The sequence below is a fragment of the Pipistrellus kuhlii genome, unplaced genomic scaffold, assembly GCF_014108245.1.
Source record: "Pipistrellus kuhlii isolate mPipKuh1 unplaced genomic scaffold, mPipKuh1.p scaffold_m20_p_7, whole genome shotgun sequence".
Lineage (NCBI taxonomy): Eukaryota > Metazoa > Chordata > Mammalia > Chiroptera > Vespertilionidae > Pipistrellus > Pipistrellus kuhlii.
In genome coordinates this window covers 4,468,798-4,495,556 of record NW_023425573.1, presented here as the reverse complement: position 1 = coordinate 4,495,556, position 26,759 = coordinate 4,468,798, and the positions used below count along the sequence as shown (strand labels likewise).

The window sequence follows — 26,759 nt, the reverse complement described above, 5'->3', positions numbered from 1 at the left end:
ACATAGGATATATCTTAAAGCCGATCTCTGTGAGGACCCAGAGACCAGGAAGCCCTCTTAACGCCCTCCTGCAGCTGAACCTATGACTTGGTTGTATTTTTTCAGATTTTCAAGAAAAATTTCACTTCACATAATAATTTCATACCTTACATTTTTTATTTTTAAATCATGAAATATGATAATGTTCTGGAGCATTTTAATGCACCAAAAATGTTAACAAGTTGCTATACTCACTTTTTAAAAAAAAGATTCACCACTCCACAAACAAACTTTTCTGGCCTGGGTCCTTTCCATGTCATTTTTATATTGCTTTTCTTTCCTTTTATATGCACAGCAAAATGTTTTATTAAGATATCAATTTGTATTTGATGCTTGCCTCTTCAGAATAAATTGAAAAATCTGTGTGTTTCTGTCTGAGCTCTTTTTGAAAGGGTGTTTAAGGGCTTTTGTGCAGTAGGACCTGAAATTGCAATTCCAAGGCACAAGGCTCACTTAGGTTTTGTTTGAGAAATTCACATATTTCTCTGGCCGGGGAGGTGAGGTGGAACGTGGTTTCCTTTTCCTTTTCCTTATCAAACACAGGTATATGTATTTCCCCCCTGGCTGGTGAGCTCTTTCTTCTGTCACCTGGTCACTATGCCAATCCAAAAATATATAAATATATCATGCCTTTGATCAGTGGTTGGAATATAAATGCTTCCCTATACTATATCTTTTAATTGCAAGCATAATATATTTAAATAGATAAAAACAACATGACATGTTTTCAATATCAAAACAGTTCAAGGTGAGGAGATATAAAGCTAGAAAGGCCATTGGCATAGGAAGGGGCGGGCACCTACCTTAGCTATCTGGACACACCAGTTAAGCAGCAGCTGTGAACCAATGTTATCCTTGTGTTCATGGACGTAATCCAACAGACAGCCGTGGGGCATGAGCTGTGTCACCAGCTGAATGGTGGGGCTCAGACACACCCCCAATAACCGGACTAAATGTGGATGGTCCATACTTGCCATGATCAGAGCTTCCTGTAAGAGAAAATGTAACACCATCGTTCAACTCAAAGTTCTTTACAAATAGTTGCATTGCACTAATGGTGCTGATAAGAATTTTGAAGTGCATTCTCACTAAGAAGTCAAATTAAAATAGAGATGAGCCGAAACCGGTTTGGCTCAGTGGTAGAGCGTCAGAGGACTGAAAGGTCCCAGGTTCAATTCCAATCAAAGGCATACACATTGGTTGCGGGCATATCCCCGGTAGGGGGTGTGCAAGAGGCAGCTGGTCGATGTTTCTCCCTCATGGACGTTTCTACAATAGCTCTCTATCTCTCTCCCTTCCTCTCTGTAAAAAATGAATAAAATATATATTTAAAAAAATAAAAAAATAAATAAAGTCATGATGTTGCTACTATATTCTTAGTGATCTAATTCAAGTAAAATTAAATAAAAAGTAAACACTGCACATGTATCAAAGTAGAAAATAGTGTAGAATAAGTGAATGTGAATAGCAGTATTTCCTCTTTTGTAATACAGAGTGCATTAATTGTTGTTTACTGCCTAAGACGTTGAAATGGAATCCTGCCTTATACCATGGATTTTTCACCTTTGTTCTTTGGTTCTAGAGTACAGTAATGTATACAAGTGCAGTTATTTACATGTAGAATAAGGTAATCCAAACTTGTCACCCATTATTCGTAAGCAATATACCTATTGTGTATTTATGTGAAAGAATAAATATTTTAATAAACATTTCCTCCTAAGTTTGCCTTAACTCAAATTTATTTTATTTTCAAAATTATAAGTGGCATCTTATTCATAGAATTATAAAATCTGAAAGCAAACTTGAGACTAAAAATATTGTCTAGTCCAAATTCATTGAATAGGAAACATTTTTATTTTTTATCATAATTATCAAGGCACTTTTGCTTAATGGATATAGATTTTAGTACATACTAAAGTGAGTTTCCAATGAAAAGTTATTGAAAATGTCTTTATGTGAATTTGAAACAGATATGACATTACACACACATACCCCCCCTACACACACAGGAGTATGATACATATATGACAATTATTATAATCAGTTTACCTATATGAAGGTGTGTTCATTGTACTTGAATAATTTCTGTAGCTTTAAATTTTTTTCAAACCAAAATTCTAGAACAGAAAGCTATATTGAACTTCTTTTTAAGATGGCATAGCATATTGAGTACACACATTTACTTCCATTTGCTCTCAATTCCAATTTAGTAACAATAAAAGAATTAATAAAAAGCCAGAAACCAAATATCACACAGATGAAAAATAAGGAAAGAATACTAGAAGTAGGAACTGGCTTGGCAAACATAAGAAATCTGAAGCCTAACTTGGCAAGAGGGAAACTGAGAAGAAATCTGATTTACATCACAGGTATACACAGGCTAGCACCATCAAAGGCTCAGAGTGTTAGCACCATAAACCCCTGTAAGCTGAGCAGGAGGGCACACATGAATTCTGCAAGATTCCGTCCAAGTATATTTAAGGAACAACTTTGACTACAGATCTGTTTCTTCCCTCCATCCTTAGGAGAGACTAACAAAAAGGACTGTGAACTGTACTATTAGGCACAATAGGAAGAGAAGGACTCTGATAAAAATATTAGACTTCTGCAAATTAACCCATGTTGAAAATTGGGAACAATTTCTAGTTCCTTCTTCCAGAAGGAGCTGTGGCCTCAAAATTCTGAGTTTTGTTTAAACCTTGAATTCCATACCCAGGAAAATGTTAACAAGGTGAGTGGATACACAGACATGTTCAGACACATCTGTTTATAAAAATTGTTATGTCAGGTGCTTTGTCTCTCTGTTAGATGTCTGTATTAAATAAAGAGTACATTAAATAACAGTGATGGAATACTTCAGAATAAAGGATGTGCAGCAGAATGAGATAACAGCATTCAGTCTGGAGTAGAACATGTCACTCTGAAAAGGTGATCCTAGAAGATGGAATTGATAGAATACCTAATGAGATTAAAGTGCTAGTACATTGGGAGAGCCTGGCTAGTGTGGCCAAGTGGTTGAGCATAGACCTATGAACCAGGAGGTCATGGTTCAATTCCCGATCAGGGCTCATGCTTGAATTGTGGCTCAATCTCCAATGTGGGCATGGAAGGAAGCCTATCAATGATTCATAATTGATGTTTCTATATCATTCTTCTTCTCCCTTTCTCTCTGAATTCAATTATATATATATATATATATATATATATATATATATATATATATATATCTCGTTACAATATATACAATATAATATATATTATGTTACATTAAAAGCATATGTACTTTTCTAGCAAAAGGGAAATCAAATTTAGTGATAGAAAATTATATATCTATATCTATATATATATATATAGAAAACTATATATATCTATAGCACAGATAAAAAAAATAATTTGATGTGAAAAAAGGTATTTACTACAGAACACAGCTGGAAATAGTTATATAATCATAACGTAAATGCAAAATGCTGAAATAAGCAATCATATGACTACCTTGGAAAATGAGGAGCAGGGAGGTACACTTTAGCAAGGTGGTGATGGAAAGGGTACAAATGTATATTCCTATTGTTTTAGTGAAAAGTTATTACTAGATGATGCATAAAACTGAAAAAAAAAACAAGAGTTGACCGTATAAACATATTATTTAGATATATGGAGGTAAGCTACAGGAGAAATTGCCAAAAAGTTGAAAGTGATTGCGTTGGTCCATGGAAAATGGGGTGGGAGAAGGGCGAGGTAGGTAGCTAGAGACTGCTGTTTTTCATCGTTAGCCTTCAAGAAGCACTTGGCTTTTACTGTTATTATCTCAAGCTATTTCTGAGGCTATTATTCACTTCTAACCTCCACCACTATTTCAGTGGTGTTGAGTTCAGTTGAGTTTAAAGGCTATTCACAGTTATGGGGTCTGTCTGGTGGAGTGTATATATAAATTTACTGAATCTAGCTGAAGCCTTAGGTGAGGTGTAACATTTTACAGTTTTTGAGGAAGTAAGGGTGGGACAGCATGGGCACATCCCTGAAGAAAGGACGATTCAGGTCCACATGGAAGAAATAAGCAGGTAGGATGGCATCAGCTTTACTCAAAGAACTTTGTTTTGGAGTCAGTTTTACAGAAAGTTATTTCCCAGATGCTTCCAAGTACGTTAGGTCCTCCAATCCCCCTTTCCTGAGACACCCCAGGAACTAGGTGAGTCTTAGGACAGGGGAGAACACAGGGAGACCACCAGCTCCTAGGCTTCCTGGCTGAGGCCACCCCCACCCAACACCTTGAAAATGGGAAGCCCAGAGAGGCCAGACCCCTGGCAAGGGCACTGGCATTCTCAGGGGGTGCCAGTCAACAGCACCAGGGCCAGGACCTCTCAGCGGCTCCCCCTGGGGGCAAGAACTGGTAAAAAAGACAAAGACTCTAGAAACCAGAGTGGCTGAACTGGGGGACCGGTTGATGAGTGTGTATGAGACCCCAGGAACTTCCCAAACTATTTGGGAAAGATTCACCGGGGACTGAAGTTTCTGTAGTATCTCTAAAGCCAGAAACGTGAGTTATTACTATTGATATGGCCCCATCTAGATCAGCATTTTGGCTTCACTTTCAGTATATTTCAGTAAACATGTGAAGTAGAGCAGACAGCTATAGTTACAAGAGAGTACACAGAAGGATGACAGGCAGGTGAAATGACCTCTTATGAAATCCAGTACTAAGATTAGTTGATTCATTCAGCACCAATTCATATTAAAAGTGTAAGTCAGAGGGTTCCTGTGTTGAACTGGGATACGCACACATAGAAATAGGCACACATCCCAACAAATTAGCAACACATGCTATCCAATGAATATCTAACTTAGTCAAGTACCGAATTAAATATTTAATTGGCCATTAAATATTAGCTATCTCGTTAACGTAAATGTATTCTGATTGTATTCTCCCTACTTTTCTTCCCTGGTAGCTCTCAGTCTTTCTTGTGCGTAAGGGTCATCTAAGTTTATTCCAAGTGTAGCTTCCCTGACCGCACTCCCAGAAAGTCAGGTGTGGACATGGATCAGGAGTCTGCCCTGTAACAAGCTCCCTAGATGAAGCCACTGGTGGAAACAGGAAACTGAGAACTTGTAGCACACCTCCATTAAATCTGCGTCCCTGTGATCTAATCCAAAAACAGTAACATGCAACAGTGTTTTGATCCTTATTTTAACCCTAGAAAGCAGTCGAAAGAGGTAGTAATTCTCTCCTGTAACATGAGGCACCGGGTGAGTAGGAGGATTGCTGCCTCAGGTTGGCTCCCAAGTGAGCAGCAGGATCAGTTTTAAGACTCCAGCTTGCTGATTCATATTGCAGTGCTATTTATTATGATAGGGAAAATATAATTATTTTTACTTCGGTTCAGTCAGCCCTCCGCACTGTAAATGCTTGTCTTAACAAGAAGACAGCTTCAGATGCCTGAATTAGCCAGACCTGTCTAAATGAGGTTTACTTCAACTTTTAGTTCCTGAGACGCAACTAAAGGCAAACAACAAATTTGTGCTTACAGCTAAACTGCTATCACTTATAATAAGCTTTCAGAAAAAGAATCTCTCTGATTTCCTAAGACTGTTATCTGGTGCAGACCATTTCTTAAGATAAAAAAATAATAAAACTATAAATAAAAGAGAGATTTTGAGTTTAGTTCAAGCTTCTTTTTAGCATGGAATACATAAACAATAAGTGTGTGTGTTTTTTTTTTCTTTACAACTCAAGGAATAATGATAATTCTTTTCTAAATATGCATTTGAAAAGTTTATAACAGCAGAATGTGAAAAAATCACTTGGAAGTTCTCTCTTAAAAAATCTATTAGTAAGTCCTGGCAAAAAAAGCTGGGTTGTATTAAGGAAAATTGCTCATTACACTACAAAGAGTATTTGAAACAAAATTGCAGAGTATTTGCATAATAGTTCTCTCTCTCTCTCTCTCTCTCTCTCTCTCTCTCTCTCTCTCTCTCTCTCTCTCTTTCTCTCTTGAGAAAGAAATAATGAACAAGACACTAATTGTAGGTTTTATTTTTTCATAAAGAAAATAGCAGATGGCTTTTCTGAGGGATAGGGACATAGATAAACAAATGAGAATATGGATTCATTTAGAGAGACCAGTGTGATGAAAAAGGAAAAAAAAAAATCCAGTATTTTAATAATAGAGTGTTGGGTTTCAATAAATCACTCTGTGTTAAAGCTAATAATGTGTGTGGCTTCATATTCCGTGTGGCCCATGGAAAGAATTTTGGAATCTTTGCTGCTGTCACTAAAAACATATCACCACGGCCACTGGAATAAGTACAATTTGACAGGCGCATTCTCAATTTTTCTAGAAATAAAATTATTAACTGTCTTTGTTTCCCCCTTTCATACATTTTCTTCTTGGAGGTGAATTAAAAGATTTTCTCATTGGAAAGGGGGGAAGATGTAACAGGTACTACACTAGAAACTAAAGCATGAACATTTTTCTTTATAATGAGGTTTGGTTTGTATAAGGACATTTAAAAAAAAAACAACCACCAAGGGATGACCAAAATCTCTGAAGCATGTATACCATTGTTCTCTAGCCTATGCTATTTGTTTCTCTATTTTGGTCTGAAGCGAAGACGTTTCTCTCCAATAAGAAAACTGAGCAATGCCATTTGTCACATTAAGGCATCATTTTGCCCAGCCTTCAGATGTTTATACCTTGCCACTTACACTTGTTTTCTCACTCATGTTGGTTAATGGTTTCACAAAAAGAAAATAAACACACACATATGGCCAGTGAAAACTTAGGGGGCTATTCTCTCTCTCTCTCTCTCTCTCTCTCTCTCTCTCTCTCTCTCTCTCTCTCTCTCTCTCTCTCTCTCTCTCTCTGTGTGTGTGTGTATGTGTTTAAGTGTTAACTTCAGCCAAACTTTTACTGTTTCATTCTATCTATGGGCCATTAATTCAATACCCTCCAGCCAAAAACGGATAAAAATATCATTGTAGCAGGGATAAGGAAGATAAAAAGGGAGATAAAGAAGAAAAGATACACAATTAATGTAGACATATAAAACTGTGCTCAATGCAAGAGTCAGCACTTATGAATGCTCCAAAGGAATGCTCCTAAAGACAGTGATGGTGATGAAGAAAAAAAGAAGATAATGGTGATGGCACTGATGAAAATGAAATAAAATCATTGGTCCATAATAATGTTTTACAAACCTGTTTTGCTACAGATGCTACCCAGATAATAAAATAAATGAAATCTCCATTTCTTCCCTCATGTCTAGAATAAGTAATAATTTACTTGTGTAAGTAGTGGACAAGTAGGCTGAATCAATGCCATCAATTTAAGTTTGTCCACATTGCTCAGTGGTCTTAGCATTTCTTCTAATCTTTGGTACATTTTTTGGTGGCTTGAACAATCTGGATTAGGATCTTCCCAACTTTTGGAATCATCCTTTTCTTCCACTCAGCCATTGGGAGGTCAAAACTTTGATTGAGATAATTCTTAGACATGCTACATGATGAAGAACTCTGAGAATAATTTCACACAGGTATAATTCTGCTTTCTCACTATGTTTTCTACAGTTCTCTTACTCCTCATTAGACTGACTTTCCCTTCATTCTCTTTTCATTTTCTTATCCTTCTGTTACATATTCATCCACTTAAAACATTTATTGAAGACCTGTCATTGATGAAAATTGGGATCCACATGAAGCTTTCCTTCAACCAAAAAAGCTGACAGATAAACAGATAAACCAAATAAATATAAAATAGATGCATAAATAATTATAAATTATATTAAGGATTATGGAGATAATAAAAAGGGCATTTTCATAAAATAATAAAATGGTGTTGAAGAGCTACTTTAGATAGGCTTAGTCGCGAAATGTGTTCTGAGATATGAATTATGAGAAGAAACTAGATAGGCAGATGAGAGGAATGAGCCTAAGAACTTGGCAAATTTTGGAAAGTCTGAGAAAGCTAATGTGCCTGGTGGCAGCTGATCAGGAAAGGCCTTGCAGTCATGGGAAGAAGGCTGACATTATTCATAGTTGTTAAATGTGCGCTATCTGTTATGCTTCTGTTCTCTCCTAGCCTGCACTCCATTATTAACTATTTCAATGAAAGCGTTTACCATCATCATAGGATCTTTTCCCATTGATTTCCCCATTTTGCCAGTCCTTGGCCAAAGGGTATTGCCACCACCTGAATATTCAAACTTTCAAACTTTGATAGAGAAAGGTATAGATTCATGGGGATTTGTCCTAAATCTTCTGATCTGTTCCTCCTAAAATAGCCCTCTGTTTCCATTTTTTAATTTCTTTTGACTCTTTATCACACTATTATCTGTATCGATGAACAGAAAAAAAAACCCACAAAAAACACCTTTGTACCTTTGACATTATTTATTCTGTAAAATGTACTCCTGACATTCCATTTTGCTTTTTTAAAGAAATATATTAAAATATATATATTTTATTGACTTTTTACAGAGAGGAAGGGAGAGGGATAGAGAGCCAGAAACATCAACCAGCTGCCTCCTGCACACCCCTCACCAGGGATGTGCCTGCAACCATGGTACATGCCCTTGACCGGAATAGAACCTGGGACCCCTCAGTCTGCAGGCTGACACTCTATTCACTGAGCCAAACAGGTTTCAGTTATTTTGCTTTTTTAAAATAATTTTACCAGTGTTTCCTTCTATTATAGTACAAGTTCAAGCTCACTCTATAATGTCACCTTTCAGGTATATTTAGATGCTCCATATTCTAAAAATCAAAGTGCCTTCAATTTTGTCATTTCTCTGCTTTGGGAATATTTGCTATTCTTAATTTGGCTGTTTATTTTATAGTCTTTCACTCTTTAGGGCTCTAGTTCTCTGCAACTTTGCTGCACTTTTACTATTCAAATTAGTCTTGAAAAAGTCACCAAAACCTCTTTTTCACTGGTCAGCAGATTTATTCTCTCATTCATACATTTTCCTGACATTCTGCATTATTTTAATAAACTGAACACCATTCATTTTGAAACTCCCTCTCTGTCTTACATTACTCTTTTATTCGAACCTAATTTTTCAGTCTTACTTGGTATTCTTATTATAATCATTGACACCTGCTTTTCCCTCTCATACCTTAATGTGGAAATGCTTACAATGGCTTTTAGGAAATATAATTAGCAAACACCTGGCATCAGCTGAAAAAAAATGTAGTTTTTCAGAATTTGATTTCATGTGAAGCTATGTAAGTAACATTCCTATTTACAAAGTCAGAAAACAAAATCCATTAGCATTATATCCAAAATATCTGTCCAAAATATCTCAAATATGAGAATTATGCTGTGCCTTTATTCAAAGCATTTTTGGGGGGCCACTTGTTTGATTTCAACTGTCATTTCTGAGCAGGAACTAACAGATCTTTATTTATGTGTACCTTCCATATTGTACCACCTATTAGAGCCTTATTAGACTGTTAAATGTATGCCATCTCTAATGACTTTTCTGAAAGAAGTAGTATTAGTTGATCATTAGTCTATAACTAAATTCTTGTTGAGTATATGGTTCATAGTAAACACAATATTATTTTATTAATAAATGAACCGTATCTATATTACATTCCCTCCTTCCCATTCCACCTCATCATTATTTCAAATGCCTCATATTGACATAGCTAACCTGCTGACCTTCAAATTTAAGATTCAAAATAAAATCCTCCATAAAAGATTGTCTGCTAACTCTATTAATTTTGTAAGTTTCAGAAACATTTTCTAATTTGGTTTTAAAATCTTGGATTCATATTTGGCACTCTCATTTTTATTGTTTTCCATTCTGTCCCATATCCAATATTTTACCAAGTCCTAATAAATGCTTAATCCAATGTAGCTCAAACATGTATCCTTCTATGTATTTTGATTCTGATTTCTACTTAAGTTCATACTCACATGAGTACAATAAAGGAATGCTGATTTTGTCATTAACTCTAGTCTGTTTTTGCTATAACCTACAAAAGTATCTGGAATTTTTTGGAGTATTACACAGAGAGCCTTAACATTGCATACGCTCAATAAACGTTGTATTAAACTGGATATGTTGAAAATTGCAATACATTTTGTCATGAAGAAGCTTAGACTGTGCTCCCAGCTATAACTCTACCGATCTGTGGGATTGACCTGCATATTTGCCTTTGCCCTACAAGCTTCAGTCTCCATCCTCTTCTCTGCCATGTGCCCAGTGACACTGACCCACACGTATGATCAGAGGCTAGCTGTCCTCTGGCTTTCACTGGGTTCAGCCAATGAAAAGCAACAGCAGAAGATAAGATAGACGAGTGAGTTGGGTTTTACCCCTGAACCTCCACTTTCCTGCAGACCACAGCTGCTACCAGGTGAGGGTAACCCCCCCCACCCCCCAGTCAGGCCTGGTAAGTCTGTGATGCATCTTGAGTTACTTCAACAATCCCAGTTACTGCTCCTCAACCCTGCCCATACCTTTATAAAACTTCCTTTGCTAAACTCCCTTCCATTACTCTAACTTTGTACACCAGGATTTCCTCCAGGGATTTTCCTGACACACGAATCTTGGACAAGTCATTTAACCTAACCCTTATTTGTAAAATGACACACTAGGTCACTGATGGCAAAACATAGCATGCGTGATATACCAACACCCTCTCAACCAATCCATGGTGAATACTGCTAAGCAATTGCTGCGGCAGGTCAATAATGAATCCCCCAAATGTCTGCATCCTAATCACAAGAACCTGTGAGTGATACTTTATTTGGGAAAGGAGTCTGTACAGGGATGAATACGTTAAGGATTTTGAGGTGAGGAGATCATACTGTACGCTGGTAACAGGGAGCAGAGGGAGGTTAGGACAGACACACAGAGAAGGCAGTCTGAAGGAGGAGGCAGAGGTGGGAGTGATGCAGCCACAAGCCAGGGAACACCAAAAGCTGGAGGGGCCAAGAAACAGATTTTCTCTTAGAACTTCTGGAAGGAAGGCAGGGGGCCATATCGACACCTTGATTTAAGAAACCTGGCCTCCAGAAATGTGATGTAATATATTTCTGTTGTTTTAAGTCACAAAGTTTGTGTTAATTTGTTACAACCACCTCAGGAAACTAATGCCAATACTGTATTCTTTCCTGCCTGGACTGAATGAGGGCTCAAAATCTTTTCTCAACTCAATGCTTTAGGCAACAAAAACCAATTTACTAAGAGGCAAAGGTGAGGTTAAACATCAGTGCCCTGATTTTATACATATTTTAAAAATTAATATTGCTACTATACCTTATTTAGTTTGGATGTACTATGCGAGTCTAACAGAAATGACCCAGGTACTATTCAATTCATTAAAATATTAACATATATATCTAACAGCTACATGATATATAGATAGTAGAGGCAACGAGCTTATCACAGACCTAGTACACTCTTAAAATGGTATTTATTGCTACCTTTGCATTAAGCCGATTGTATCTAAAGGGAATGAGATTGTGGAATACCGAAGGCATGGCCGAGAGTAACAGGAAAAAAGCTGCAGCTGCAGGGTAAGTGGTCAGTTTGACCTTTTATAGTCCAGCGGGGATGTCTGGGATGTGAGGCAGGAAATCTTACCGAGAAAAACAAGCAAATAGGTTTTTGGGGTTTTTTTTGGTCAGCATATTAGAAGCTATTCTTTTTCTATTTCAGCCCAAGGGGAGATGCAGCTCTCTCCTCCTACCTTCAATATAAAAGGCATGGAGAGTGAGGAGACTATGGGGTTGTAAGAGAACATCAAGAGCTATGTAAGTAACAATAGGTGCACAGCAATCTGGGTTAAATTAGGTAGTAGACACCATGAGGTCCTGGCGAATGCTTGTACAGTACTCCCCCTTAGCTGTGTCTTTGCTTTCTGCAGTTTCAGTTACCCACAGCTAACCACGGTGTGAAAATGCTAAATGAAAAATTGCATAAATGAAGAATCACAAGTTTTAAATTGCGTGGCAATTTGAGCAGTGTGATGAAGGATCAGGTCATCCCTCCTATCCTACCCAAATACCATCAGTTGGTGGATTACTTAGTAGCCATCTCGGTTATCAGATTGACTCTTGGAGTATCATAATGCTGGGGTTCAAGTCACCCTTATTTTACTTAATAATGGTCCTAAAGTGTAAGAGAAGCGATGCTTAAAAAATAAAATTAAATTAGAAAAATAAAATATAAAATAAAATAATAAAATAGTAGCGATGCTGGCAATTCAGGTAAGCCAAAGAGAAGCCATAAAGTGTATGTATGCATACAACAAAATAGGAAACAGGTACACACATATACCTATAATAATGAAAGTATAATATGCTGATTAGACTGGAGAGCCAAACGACCTTCCAGACATCCTTCCAGCTGAAGCCAGGGCTGTGAGGGCTGAGGCAAGCCTCGGTGGCAGAGAAGGCCGAGCCCCTTGCACGCATTTCCTGCAAAGGGCTCTAGTGTATACATATGGTTCCGTACTATCTGCAGTTTTGGGGTATCCACTGGGGTCCTTGGAAAGTATCTTCCATACATAAGGGGGAACTAGAGGACTACTGTAACTACGTTTATAGCTTTCTGAGTAATCACAGCAAAGCTCCAGAAAGAGAAACACAGAGGTGTCTGCTATGAACGTCTCAGGACTGATAGAGAAGAACAAACTCAGCAAGGTCCAACATGAGTTCTTTCCAGAGAACGCTACAATATGCCACGAAGAATAAAGACTCCAACACACCACAACTAGAGTAAGTCCCCTGGGACTATATTCTACCCCCAAGGAGGAATCAATAACTATTAACTTCCAAATAACGTCTGTCTTTCATTCTGCTCTCTCTCCATCAAAGTCAATTTCTTTAAGGGTTATTTAATCTGCTGGGTAATTCCTGTATTTAGTTCATCTATATAGTTTACCAGTTCTTAGTAAGCATATTTATGGTCCCTTTACAATCACCTATTAAATAACTTCTCCAGATCAGAATACCTTTTGTTGACTTATGCCTGGCGCAACAGTACTCGTTTTACATACTAAAACTCTTGTCTTGTCTAACAGATATTATTCTATCAATTATATGATAGGGAGACAAGTTGGAGAAGGATAAGAAATTTACCAATATCATAAAGTTAGTAAGTTGCGAACCTGGGATTTGAACCTGGTTCTCATTGTGTCTCTGGCTCTTTCTACCATGCTGCCTCCTCAGGAGTTACTGTCAGGCAGGTAACCAGGTAGACCCAGATGATGATGTGTTAATTGTCCTAGTATCTTCACAGGAATTGTCATGATAAAATTAACAACATTAATGGAATCTGAAAAATGTGACATTCTAACAAATATTAACTGTCCTTTCTTTAAATAAATAAACCACATTTTATCCAAATTATGAGCACAATGTATCCTCAACTAGTTGAATTAACCCTCCAATAATAAATTGCTAAATTGCTCTGTGGAAGGGGACTAAGTCTAATTTGTATCTTTTTTCTCATTTTTGCATAGGAGAACTTGATTCTTGGAGTACTTAACCAATAATTTTAAAAGTTCAATTTGACTTAAGGTAGATAAGAATCTAGCAATTTTGGTAATAGCTCTTATTTAATCACTTAGAACTTTCTTATTTGCTGTTTTGTATATCTTATGGAAATAATTCTGTTTTGCTAGATACTACATCTTCTTTAAAGGAAGACAATTTACTGTGTTTCTAGTTGGCAAGAAAAATCTGTTAATTAATGACAATTAGATCAAAGGCATGAAATGACAAACAACTAAATAAAATTAGAAAAATCCTCCCTCAACATCTAATAAAGTATCCCACATACACTGCTGGCAAAGGAGCGGGCTGAATGGTGGTATTTTTTTTTTTTTATGACTCATTTAAGATTAAATAGTGAGTGACATTAATTACTTACCCGTCGCAAGCTCACATGGGATAATTCATATAAAGAAATAATTTGTCCTATCATTTATTTTATTCTTATCTCCTCTACTTTTTATAATGAATTTAATTATTACCATCAGATATATTAAATGTGAAACCATGATTCATATGCAAGTTCTTATATTAAATATTCATGCCAATGTTATTTTAATATTCTATACCTACCCTGATGTCAAAGGCATGCTGTTAGAGGCAATAACTAGTGAAAATCTACATTAATGTTATTTATGCTTTTATGTTTTTAATATAGGAGTAGTAAATATGATTATTACCCACACAAGCCAAATAAGTTATGATATACCCTTAATGAAAATTATATGATGTGACGAAGACCCCTACTGCTAAAAATCTTTATTTCAGGCAGGTATGAGTCAAAGAAGTGTGTGGATTTATGGCTAGACACACACCATGAGCGGGTTAGAAAGTGACATTGAAACAAAGAGTATCTCATAAAAAAAATCTCTGTGAGAAGACATCGGATCCTGATCTGGCATTGGAAATGAGTCATTAAAAATAACTAGTAGTTTTATTATTTATATATTTTTTAAATCCTACCTGAGGATATTTTTCCATTGATTTTAGAGAGAGTGGAAGAGAGAGGGAAAGACAGACAGAAACATCATGTGAAAGAACAATCCATCGGTTGCCTCCTGCACACGCCCTGACTAGGGCAGGCCCGGGAGGAGCTCACAATGGAGCTATGTGCCCTTGACCCAAATTGAACCTGGGATCCTGTGGTCCACAGGTTGATGCTCTGTCTACTGAGGAAAGCAGCTAGGGCTTAACTAATATTTTAGAAATGAAATGGTATCTTAGATTTAATTAACCTAGGAATGGTTTATTCATCACAATTATATTCACCAGCAATCTCAAATATGCTGCAGGGCACTGTAGTGGTTTTTATGTGATATATTACTTTGTTAATAACTCTATAGAGCTGAAACAGGTTTGGCTCAGTGGATAGAGCGTCAGCCTGCGGACTGAAAGGTCCCAGGTTTGATTCCGGTCCGGGGCATGTACCTTGGTTGTGGGCGCATTCTCAGTAGCGGGTGTGCAGAAGGCAGATGATCGATGTTTCTCTCATCAATGTTTCTAACTCTCTATCCCTCTCTCTTCCTCTCTGTAAAAATCAATAAAATACATATATTTTAAAAAATAACTGTATAGAGTTAAGGAGTATGCATTAGGAATACCTAGTCATTTTTTAAAATTATTATTCATTCAAGCTCAATATTGACTGAAAGATTGTTCTATATATTTCCCGAGAGCCCCAAAATTAAAAAGATATATATTTTACTCTCAAATAGCTAATATTCTAGTAGAAGTCTTTTAAATATATTAAAAGTAGGTGCTAAATATTAATAATGGTCATGACAAATATTTATGTTGCAAGTTTTCTATAATAATTCACCAAAGACAGAGATTACCATCTAACTGAATAAAAGAATAATTGAAGCTAAAACCGATTTGGCTCAGTGGATAGAGCATCAGCCTGCGGACTGAAAGGTCCCAGGTTCGATTCCGGTCAAGGGCATGTACCTTGGTTGCGGGCACATCCCCAGTGGGGGGGTGTGCAAGAGGAGGCTGATCAATGATTCTCTCATTGATGTTTCTAACTCTCTATCCCTCTCTCTTTCTCTCTGTAAAAAAATCAATAAAATATTTTTTTAAAAGAATAATTGAATACTGGGGTGGGGATGGAAGCTTTGTTGAGCAGAAAAATCTGAGTGCAGATACTAGAATGTGTAAAGAACATTTTACAAAAGAATAACTGACATGGGTAGGTGGTGTGACAAGGAGAAAGAGATATGGACACTGATTCACACCAGCTCTCTTCGGACTCTGCACTGCCTTTTGCCAGCTATGTCATAAGAAGCAAGCCCTTCTCACTGTCCAACCCTCAGGCTCCTGTGCACAGCGATGATCAATAATGCCTGCCTGTGAAATAGCAATTTCACAAAGTACAAATGAAAGACCTAGGACAGGGACTGTACATTGCAATTATCCAGTATAATTAGTTTCCTTTTCTTCTAAGATTAAGAAATTGGGAAAGTGTCACATGCTTGGGAAATACAAATAGTTCAACTAACGTCTATGCAGCATCCACTATACGACAGAGCATGGTAAGGGAATCTAGGTTGAGGCTGGTGCTTGGAGGAGTGTAAGTAATAGGCTGAGATTTGAATTTTGTTCTAAGCACAGTGGAGATCACTTGAATGTTCTTGACCAAAAAACTCACCTAATCTGGCAGCACTGGCCTTGCGTAAATCACAGGGAAAGGGTCTGTATGCCAAGAGGTTGCTTGGGGAGTGCCGTCCATGAGTGAGGTCATGGGATCCCAGCACAGAGAGTGTATTTGGAAGAATCTGAAATGTATGTCTAGCTTGCTAAAGGTAGATCTGTTTTTAAAGGGCCTTGCGCTATGTCTGGGGTTACCTACGTTGACTACTTTTTAAAAATCCTTGACTATAGAACAGATACTTTTGAGAAATTTCTCTTGTGGGTGATGGCACTACAAGTCAAGATAAAATGTTTTCCTGTTCTTTCTGGACAGACATGACCTTTTTGAATCCTTCTTTGCTGCAGAGGGAAAGGATGTGCATGTGATAAAGGTAGAATTTTGCTTCTCAGAATCTTTCTTCCCATCATTCTTAGAAATGGTTGCACTTTCTTAAGACTAATGGGTGCATTGACTCCCTCCATCAAATGTCATGTATGTGCTGGCCAGTCAGACCCACTGTCTTGTTCACACATATCCTCTGCTTAATACGGGCATACACATTACTCCTTGAGCATTCTACTAAACAATTCTAAAAAGGTCCAAAGAAGTTATAGTATTCAAGCCCCTGTAATATCTAATAATGTCTTTGTTCTTCATACATATATTCAAACACAGCTCTTTCAAGAGCAATACAGCGACTTTGGTCTGTGGTCTCTATTCATTGTTGCTGTTATTGTTCTATCCCTACAGGTGAGGATAAACCAAACTCTGAAGCTCTCCCATTCATCTTTTTTTTTCCTTTTTTTTTTTTTTTTTTTTTTTTTTACTGTGCATATTTTACAGTATTATGCCTTCCAGAATTTCTGAATCCCCTGTGTAAATATCATATAATGTTAAGGTTCTGATGATGACCATGACCACATAGTGTGGTGATGTCCAAAGGGAAGGGGGTGTGAGGGTGGGGGAGGAGCGGTGGGTAAAGAGGGGGAGGATGGGAACATCTATAATGGTATAAACCATAGAAATAAAGTAAAAACATTAAATAAAATTAAAACAAACTGAACTGAGATGGAATGATTCCAGAAGCCTAAATACTAGTATAAGATCATTTTGAGACTTAAAAATAAAAATTGTTAAGTTAGTATTTATGATTATGAAAATTTTGGGCTTTTAGGAAATGTTTCTACGGCACTTCAACTCTCAAGATATTTTGCTTCATTTTGTTTCATCAAAGGAACCAGAAAAGTATTATTTATGATAACACATAATTTACTTAGATTAAAAGTAAAAGAATTCATACATTCAGAGTAATTATTCATCAAATCATCTAATGGTATGCAAAATCCACTCATAAGAAATAAATTCTTCACTTTACAGGCATTTTAATTGTAATTTATATAAGTTAATATTCACGGATGTGTTAAAACATGTACTGGAACATCATAACCTAAAATTTATTTCGATTTTTAAAATCATAGTATAGAGAAAGCAACTATTTGAAGGCTCTTCTAAACCAATTTTAGTGATTTTTAAGTGAAAACTATGCAATTAAATGTTAAGTGTGATTAAAAAAGCAATGAACTTGAGAATATTTGAATTATCAGTAGAGTTATGGTGCTCTTTAACATTAAGACATTTTTGCACCTCTAATGCTGTTTCTTTTGAAAATGTGCTGAATATTTCATTTAGTAGTTGTAACATAATATTAGATAGTTTTGAAAATAAATACCTATATATATTATGTTTTGGAACTAAGAGTTTCTAATGGAACAGTGTAATTTTTAGAGAAAAATACAAATAATGGGATTAATTTGATCAATAAACATAAAAATTTACTTATATTTAATATATATCTAGCCATATTCTAAAAACAAGAATAAATTGCATATCACTTGATATTAATAGTGTCATGTTATAATTTTCATGTTTTTAGTCTCAACAGTGATTTAAAATTGTTATATAGTGATTATGATGTTACAGATATTTTCAAATAATACTAGTGGGTGGTGGAAGAGTTGAGAAAAATGGATTTTGATCTTTTTTTACATTTCAGAATAAGCATTGATGAGTAAAAACTAGGGCTAAAAACATAAAAAAATAAACATTAATTGAAATATTCTTTAGGAACTATTTATAAACTATTTATGGTTCCATGATTTTGGAAGTTGAGTACAATGAATTATCTTCCCTGGGTAAATTATGTTTTTAAATTTTAAGAGTTATATTTTCTAAAACAAATTCAAAATAAACTATATTAAACAATGTACACATTTTAAAATATTAGGATATAGTGATTACCTGTAATAAATAAATACTTGTATTATTGTATTTTATGTCTTGAAACAAAGCATTTAAAAGTGAACTAAACAATAGTTTTAGCAAAAGTTTGCAGACATTTTAGAAATAGCTACTAGCATACCCTCTATAGCATGTCTACCAATGCAGCTAAGAAATTTTGTTTATTTATCTTTATTGCAGTCTCCTCCGTTATGCCAGGAACTAAAATCTTGACCAAAATAGACATGAAACCTTACATAAGAAATCTATTGTATTTATAGAAATAGCTAAAACCATGTAAAAATAAAAATAATGATAATGTAAGTAAAGGGCTTTGTTACTTTTTCATGAGTAAATTACTTAAAGAAGGGGTTTCACTCTTGCATAATTACAAGCTTCATGAAGTGAATAGAAGCAAAAACAATATAATCTAAGACGGGAATACAATAGGTATTATAACAAATGTGGCAGTCTTCTATCTGCTTAAATTTATCCAGTTTAAAAATAATTTATTGCCAATCAATCTGCAGTTTCTCTTACTGTTTTTTGTTTGTTTGTTTGTTTGTTTTTTTAGAAGGATTTCCTTTTCTTTGTATGTACCTAGAAAGTAGTTTAGGTTATAGCCTGAGGAAATCTAGTTTACCATAAATTTGTCTGAGAATAAGAATAATTCAAATAAAGTAGGCATTTAAAAAGCATAATATATTTTCTGGTGGAACTTTTCATAAAATAAGGTTAAAACAAACAAAACAAAAACAAACAAACAAAAAAAAAAACCCTCTGCCCAAATGTAGGCAATGGCATGCCTAGAAAAGACAATGGAACCACTTGGAGAATCTGCACTGAGATGCTTGCTGACTGCTAAAGATTATTCAGTAAAACCACAGTAAATTGTAAAATATAAGATTACTGGAAAGCCTATAAGTCTAAAATAAGTAGAGAAACAAACAAAGGCATATTAGAGAGAAAAAAGTCACTAAATTTGTAGAAATGGAAAATTAATTTTTAAACTGTTAAGTGAAGATGGAAAAAACAAAAACAAAAACTTAAACTATAGTTAAGATAACACAATACTAAAGTTGGAAGCCCTAATAAGGAATGGAAAATACAAATCTAAAACATTAAGAATAAGGAAAATGATAAAACTATAGGGGACATAGAAACAAGATAAAAACATAGTTATAAGGATTTGCAATAGCAGGAATATACTACTATTGTTTAACATTTATCTAAAGGCTCCAGACTTAGATATGCTATAAATATTCAACATCAGAAATGTTCTTTTGTGTCAACAATATCTAATTAAAAATATAAATGAGAAAAATTACTATTATAAGGAGACCTAAAACTACATAATATTTAAAAATAATCTCGATATGAAAAATACAATCATCATTTAAGAAAATTATAAAATATACCTGAAATAAAAATTTTAATATTGTACAGATTCAACTTCCCTAAAATTAAACTACATATTTAATTCAGTATTAAATGATACCACTTGGGAAAGAAAGAGATATTAATACATCAATTACAAATTTTATCAGAGAAGGGAAAACTGTTTTGATGCTTTCATAGTAATGAGAGCAAAGACAGTATGCTTACTGTTTCAAATATCTCAATAAAGAGAAAGTAAAACAAATGGTGTTTTATTTCATTTTATGAAATAGGACTGAACAAGTCAACGGAACAGGGGTTTCAAAATAAGATAAATATGTTCTGGTCCAGCTAGCATGGCTCAGTGATTGGGCATCGACCTATGAACCAGGAGGCCAGGGTTTGATGCCTGGTCAGGGTACATGTCCAGGGTTGTCAGCTCTATCCCCAGTGTGGGGTGGGCCAGAGGCAGCTGATCAATGATTCTCTCTCATCATTGATATTTCTCTCTCTCTCTCCCTCTCCTTTCGTCTCTGAAATCAATAAAAATAAACTAAAAGAAAGATAAATATTTTCTGGTAATTGATGCTGGTGGCTTGGATCTGAAAATAAGAAATATTTATATTAACTCTGACTTGTCTCAAAGTTACAAATAGAACCAATATGTAATATGTAGAAACTCCTAATCAATTTCCATCTTCTTTTCTCTGTTCTAGCCCCTGGAGCCACTGGAGTCTCTTGCCTACCTGTGAATAACATTCCCTACTCTAGTTTTGCATTCTTGTTTTTCTGATATTTGTTTGTCTGTCTCTAAGCTATATCTCTTGCAGGCCCTTTCTCCTATACATGCAGTAACTAGAGAATGCACTTTGAATACTTATTCATTTATAGTCAGAATATAGAAAAATAAATGATTTATTTGTATGGAATATGTTCATTTTCCTTTTCAATCCCCATACATACAACTAGTTGATGAGTAATGTTTTCCTTCATTGCAACTCAGCTACCCATTCCTGTATCAAGTAAATTTTAAGGGTTAAATAATTTTTGTAATATAGCAAAATGATTTCAAAGTAAAATAATTATAGAGTATGGTTAAATTCTCATTTAATTCTCATTTTCAAGGCAAATTGACGGTATTATACAACATTTTAGACTAAATTCACTATTTAAATGTATCTTTTACATATTCATTTTCATTAGAGCTGCACTTAATTAAGAATTAAAGCATTGAAACAGTCATAATTTTGCAAATCATCATTTAAATTTTTTAAATTTTGAACTTTTGAGTCATAGTAAAACTATCATTTAACATGATCAGTTGCTAAATGAACTTCATCAATGGGTTTTACAATTCAGAGTCCAACTTTTTAGGATGAAATGGAATTTATCCAAAAATAGAAAATGTATATGTTCTTATAGTGGTATTGTTTGATGAGAAGATCTCGTATTTCATTAATATTAGATCATAATCAGAATGTTGTGAAAACATGGGGAAGGATAATTCAACTAAAACAGCGGTGCTGGAGGCCTGGGGGGAGTCGGAGGAGACATTAGCCAGGCGCTCTGCTGGCTCTCGGCAGCTTCTCCCATTTGCAGGTATAAGGCATTAGTGCGGCTGGTATACTCTCTGTGAGCCTTTACTTTATGAATACCAACTGCCCAGAAAGACTAGAAAATTCTGGGTCATGCATCTCTCAATGTTCCTCTCTTGCCATCACTTCCAACCCCCCTCTCGTCCCCACCCCTGTCTCTGACACTAAGCTCCCTCATAGAAAAATTCTAATCAAATACTCTGCAGTTAAATCATGGGCGTTTTGCTTCAAGGACCTTAATGGCAGGCTTGGACTAGAAAAGATTAAGCCTGGAAACATGAAGATCAAGGAGAGTTCACACCGGAAGTTTCTTTACAATTTGGTGTTGGAAGGAGAAATACAAGAAATCTGGAGGTACTTGGCTCATGGTAGATGGTGTGGCCCATCATTCACTAGGGCGGGAGCACAGGAACAAGAAAAGCCAAGTCTAGGAGTGAAGAATAGGTCAGTTTGGGGCACGTTGAAATGAGGGCCAATGAACCCTCCGTGTCGTTTTAATGAGTAAACAGTTACATGTTCAGATCTAAATTTCAGAAGTAAAGTCTGGGGCAAACATCTGGGAAATCTATTCTCCATCTTAGCCTGAAATATTTTTACCACTTAAATGTCGAACTTATTTCCCTTGTCTAACCTCTATGTTTATTTTACCTACTTTTTTTCCCATTTATTTAAAAAAAATCTCCTAGTCCAGGGAAAGTTCGCACTTATATAAATAGAAAAATACATCATGAACTAGTAAAAAGAGAATTTGGACATTCTTTTCTACCAGTTGGTTGTACTACTATTTATTTTTTTAGATTTCCCCATATTCTCCAAGGCTGAAGTATATTCCCACTATCCAAATATTTTATGGTAACACGTATAATATATTATAAGGCCCAAATTTATTATTTCTCACAAAAGGTATTCAACAGCGTGACATGATAACCTGGCTTAAGGAGAGAGACTTTTTTTATCCAAGTCATGAATTTGAATAGTTTCCTCACTTACTAGTGAATATGTGGGCCAATTATCCACCCCTCTCAGAATTTCAGTTTCTTCATTGTAGACATGTATTTTCCAGATTGTTGTGAGATTAAACAAGTTAGCTACACAAAGGCCCTGGCAATTTTCCTAATATGCTGTCATTGTTGAAACACCAATGACTTAGAATAGTTTCTTGAGCAGTCTAAGTACATATATTAGCCACTTAAATCCCCCTCTCATTGGCTCTAGGGATAATCATGCTCCCAAGAGAGGCTGATGAGAATATTTTTCCTATATTATTATGTGGGGGAAATCAGAGGGTATGTATGGTATCTTCCTCTCTACACTCAGAACTAGTGGGGCACTTTACACAGGCTTCCGAGGAGCTGAGATTAGAGAATTATCTGTGGCCATCTCTCTGAGATGAGAATTATCTCGAAGCCTTTCATTTTCAACATTCAGATCATTCCTGAACCACAGCAGTAGTTCTGTGTTCCACCAGATCACTATTATTGTTCAAGTGCGTGTATTTAATTTACTTTTCTGATCATGAAGCCCCACATTTATAGAGAAACTCTTTCCACTCTCTCAAACTATCCATTAGTTAGTTTATAACAGTTTATGTTTTCTCCGTGACAAACTACAGACTGCGTCTCATAGTCCAACACACAGGTCAACAGATGTTAAAATGGCAAATTGAAAATGCCAGTCATCAGGGATAAAATGGAAAGATATTATTCTTCTCTGGAAAAGTGTTGTATAGTAATCAACACCCTGAGAGGAAGAAACATGATTGGAAGAGTCAACATATATGCTCATGAGGGTCATGGTCTTTTTCTGAATCGTATTTGAGCTTCTGCCTATTCTTTTGTTTCCTGACTTTTTAAATGGGGAGACTAATTTTATTCTTACAATTATTTCACCTTGGAAGTAAGCCGCTCTTCCTTATCAAACATTGACATGTTCCCAAATTTAAGCTCTTTTGAGAATGAGAAATCCCAATGATAAATATCACTTTGTAATCCTCCAAGGCCCCTTGTCCCTGAATATTTTATGCTCTGATGCTGATTTGTAAGTCAAGGTGTTGAGGTGGAAACCAGTGTTCGCATTCAGCCTTATCAAACTCACAGCACAAAGAGACCTTGTAGTGTGCTATCTCCTCAACAAAAGGACAGTGAGATAATACAGGATCATGCTTCAGCAATGGCTTCGCTGGCAAGCAGGTATTCTTAAGCAGACTGTGTGGTTGACTTGCATATCAAAACTGTCTTTTAGCAAGTCTTGATTGGCTGGACTGTTAACCTTGAACTAACAGTGGCCTGTTTTGAATACATTTCATTTAAGGCGTTGAAAATGATATCTTGTATTATTAACAGAGATTCCTTCAAACCTTCATTTACTATCCACACGATAACAACCTGGCATCTATATTACCCTTTAGAAATTGAAACATCACTGCATCTCTTTGAATTGCTAATGGGAAGAGGAGACACGCAGAGAAAATTCTTAAGTAATAGGAAGTTCTTAAGCATAGGCTTTCATTTCCTTATTGTGAAAAGTTGGCATTAATAATTCAGGTCTCTGTGCTACTTTAAAGCAGGCTCGTTTTTGGTGCTTTATTACCATTTTAAATGGGAGAAAACCTGGTCAACACACGTGATCACAATTAATAGAATTGTTTCTTGTTTGCTCTTTTTTGATATTGTTTTAAGAAGTTCAAAGTAGTCAGTGCCTACATCTAAGAGGGAGAAAATAATTTATTGATTCAAATGGGCAATGGCATGGGCCTTGTGATGAGATAAAGATTAAACTTACATCACCTTCATTCAGAGTAGGAAATGGCATACTATTCTTCCTAGGGAAAAAGGACTTTGGAAAAAATATCTGGAGATGGGGTTCTGAGAGGGCAGGGCAGAACTCCTGGTAACTGGACCCTAGCCCTCACCCAACCAACAGGGTCAGCCAAAGCAGTGACATCACCACCCCTATAAAACCCCTTGATCTGTTGTCGGTGTGAGTGGGACAGAGCCCATGCCAGCATGGAACAGGCTTTCTGCTATTGCATTGGACTCGGCTCCCTGGTGGTCCTTGAGGATCACGAAATCAGGGCACAATAGTTCCTTTCAGAATTAACAGCAATATCTGCTGGACCACATTAGGGAAATATAAGCATTCTCAGCCACTGCCCTTCTCACCATAACATATGCCCTGTTGCATTTCTAACTTCCTGAAGTCAACCTAGAACATGGCCTAGAATTGATTTCCTTTTAAGAGAGCTAAGCGTCATTGGAATTGATGTAGTCATTCCCAGCTTATTCTCAGTTCTAAAGTGTGCCATCTGAAGGGAAAGCCACTCAAAAGATTGGAAATGAATGGGTGCTAGTTTCGCATAAAGAAAAACACTGTTTCATATTTATATCATACTTTATAGATGGTAAAATAATTTTAACGTATTCAACAAGACTTGATCATCTTTCATTAGTTTACTTTGCAAAATAAAAGAGATTGTCTGAGTTGCCTATTAAGTTTCTACCTTATAGGAAGTAGAACTAGAATTTAGACAAAGACCCTCTAAACACCAAGAGTCTAAATTAGATAACCTCTACATAAGAGTTCTCCTACTTAGTATTTATAACATTCTCATTTAAATATTAAAAAAAAAATAGAATTGCCCTCCTTAAAAAAAGTTTTAATAAAGTCACCGATAAGTTTACACTGGATAACTTTTGACACAGCTGGTAGGTTCCTCTGGATACTAGATATGCATTAATTTGACAACAGTTCTGTATACTTCAGGAGCAGTGGAGAGACTTTATGCCTTATTAGGAAAGGGCTTTAATTTATTTTCAGTTAGAAAACTTTGCTAGCATAATTATATACAAACTATTTTTAAATATCTTAATCTCCATTGTAAATAGGAATGTTGTTTATCTAACAGCTACAAATGTATATGAAGTATAGAAGTAAAGATTTTGGCATCTACATTTGTACATTAAAAAAAAGATTACTAAAGAGATATGTAGATATTATAAGACAATATAACCCAGTTGAAGGAAAACAAAAGTCTTATGAAATGGGCACTATTTTTTTCTATAGGCAGATCCTTTCTTTCTCCTTTTTTTTTTTTGTTTTGTTTTGTTAATCCTCACCCAAGGATATTTTCCCATTGATCTTTAGAGAGTAAAAGGAAGGGGGAGAGACAGAGAGAAACAGGGATGTGAGAGATACACATCTATTGATTGCCTGCTACATGCACCCCAACCCAGACTGGGAAACCAGCAACCAAGGTACATGCCCTTAACTGGAATCACACCCAGGACCCTTAGTCTGTAGGTTGACACTTTATCCACAAAGCTAAACTGGCTAGAGCTAGGCAACTACTTTCAATGACAATTAGATTTCCAAGCAGAAAAGTTGATTTGTACTAATGAACCAGATGATATTATTCAGAGTTCTCAAAAATTAAAGATAAACAACAAATACTGTCATAAACAGTATTTGGGAATTTTGTGTTTACAGTGTATAAAAGTTGTTCTTTACCTTTTCAAAATATGTTTATACCTATAATCCAATAACATGTCACTCCTTTGGGTTAGCATTTATGGCTAGCTATTTTTAATAAATTTTAATAAGTAATAATTACGTTTAAATGGAAACAACTAGTTTTTGCTTTTAAATAAAATAGAATATGCATTAAAATTTTAAAATAAACATATTAGAAACAATAAGTTTCAGCATTTAAGTTAAGAAATCAGCACCTATATCTTAGAACTATATTAAACTTTAATATCATATGAGTATGTTAATGTTAAATGAGTTGCATGAAAATATTTGCATATTCATTTATCCTCTCCGTACTTAAAGTGGTTTCCAAAAAATAAACCAATGAAAACCACACATACATAAGATGGTTAGAAAATACATACAGTGTATGTGTATACACACACACACACACACACACACACACACACATATATATATGTGTATGGCAAAAATAAAATCAGGATAAACAATAAACTAAAACCAGTTTCTATTTATTTCACAAATGCATGCATTTTAGATAAATGCATCCAAATAAATTGGAAGGCCAAAAATTGTTGGCATTCCTGCACTGCTGATGAGTTTAAAAGATGTCCAAAGCCAACATTAATGATACTATTCTCTTCTACTAATCTCTGATCTTACTTTCTCTGTACCAACCTAATGAAATATTCTCTTTTGTTATCAATTTAATTTGATACTAGACAAATTTCATTAAAGTTAAGCCTATGCATACTCCATCTTTACAATCTTCAGAGTACATAGATAGCATGGGTCTTTGCACAGAGTAAGCTCTCCATAAAAATCTAATGAAAAATAAATAAAGTAAATATA

General features: G+C 35.5%; 1 protein-coding gene across 2 annotated transcripts in view; it reads right to left on the bottom strand.

Moving 5' to 3' along the window:
* Positions 1–26,759, bottom strand: part of ERBB4 (erb-b2 receptor tyrosine kinase 4) — an 819,175-nt gene that overhangs the window by 134,464 nt on the left and 657,952 nt on the right. For both annotated transcript variants that reach the window (XM_045575406.1, XM_045575407.1), the window contains exon 20: positions 843–1,028. In XM_045575406.1, coding sequence (XP_045431362.1) covers positions 843–1,028 — 186 coding nt within the window. The remainder of the gene's footprint in view (positions 1–842; positions 1,029–26,759) is intronic.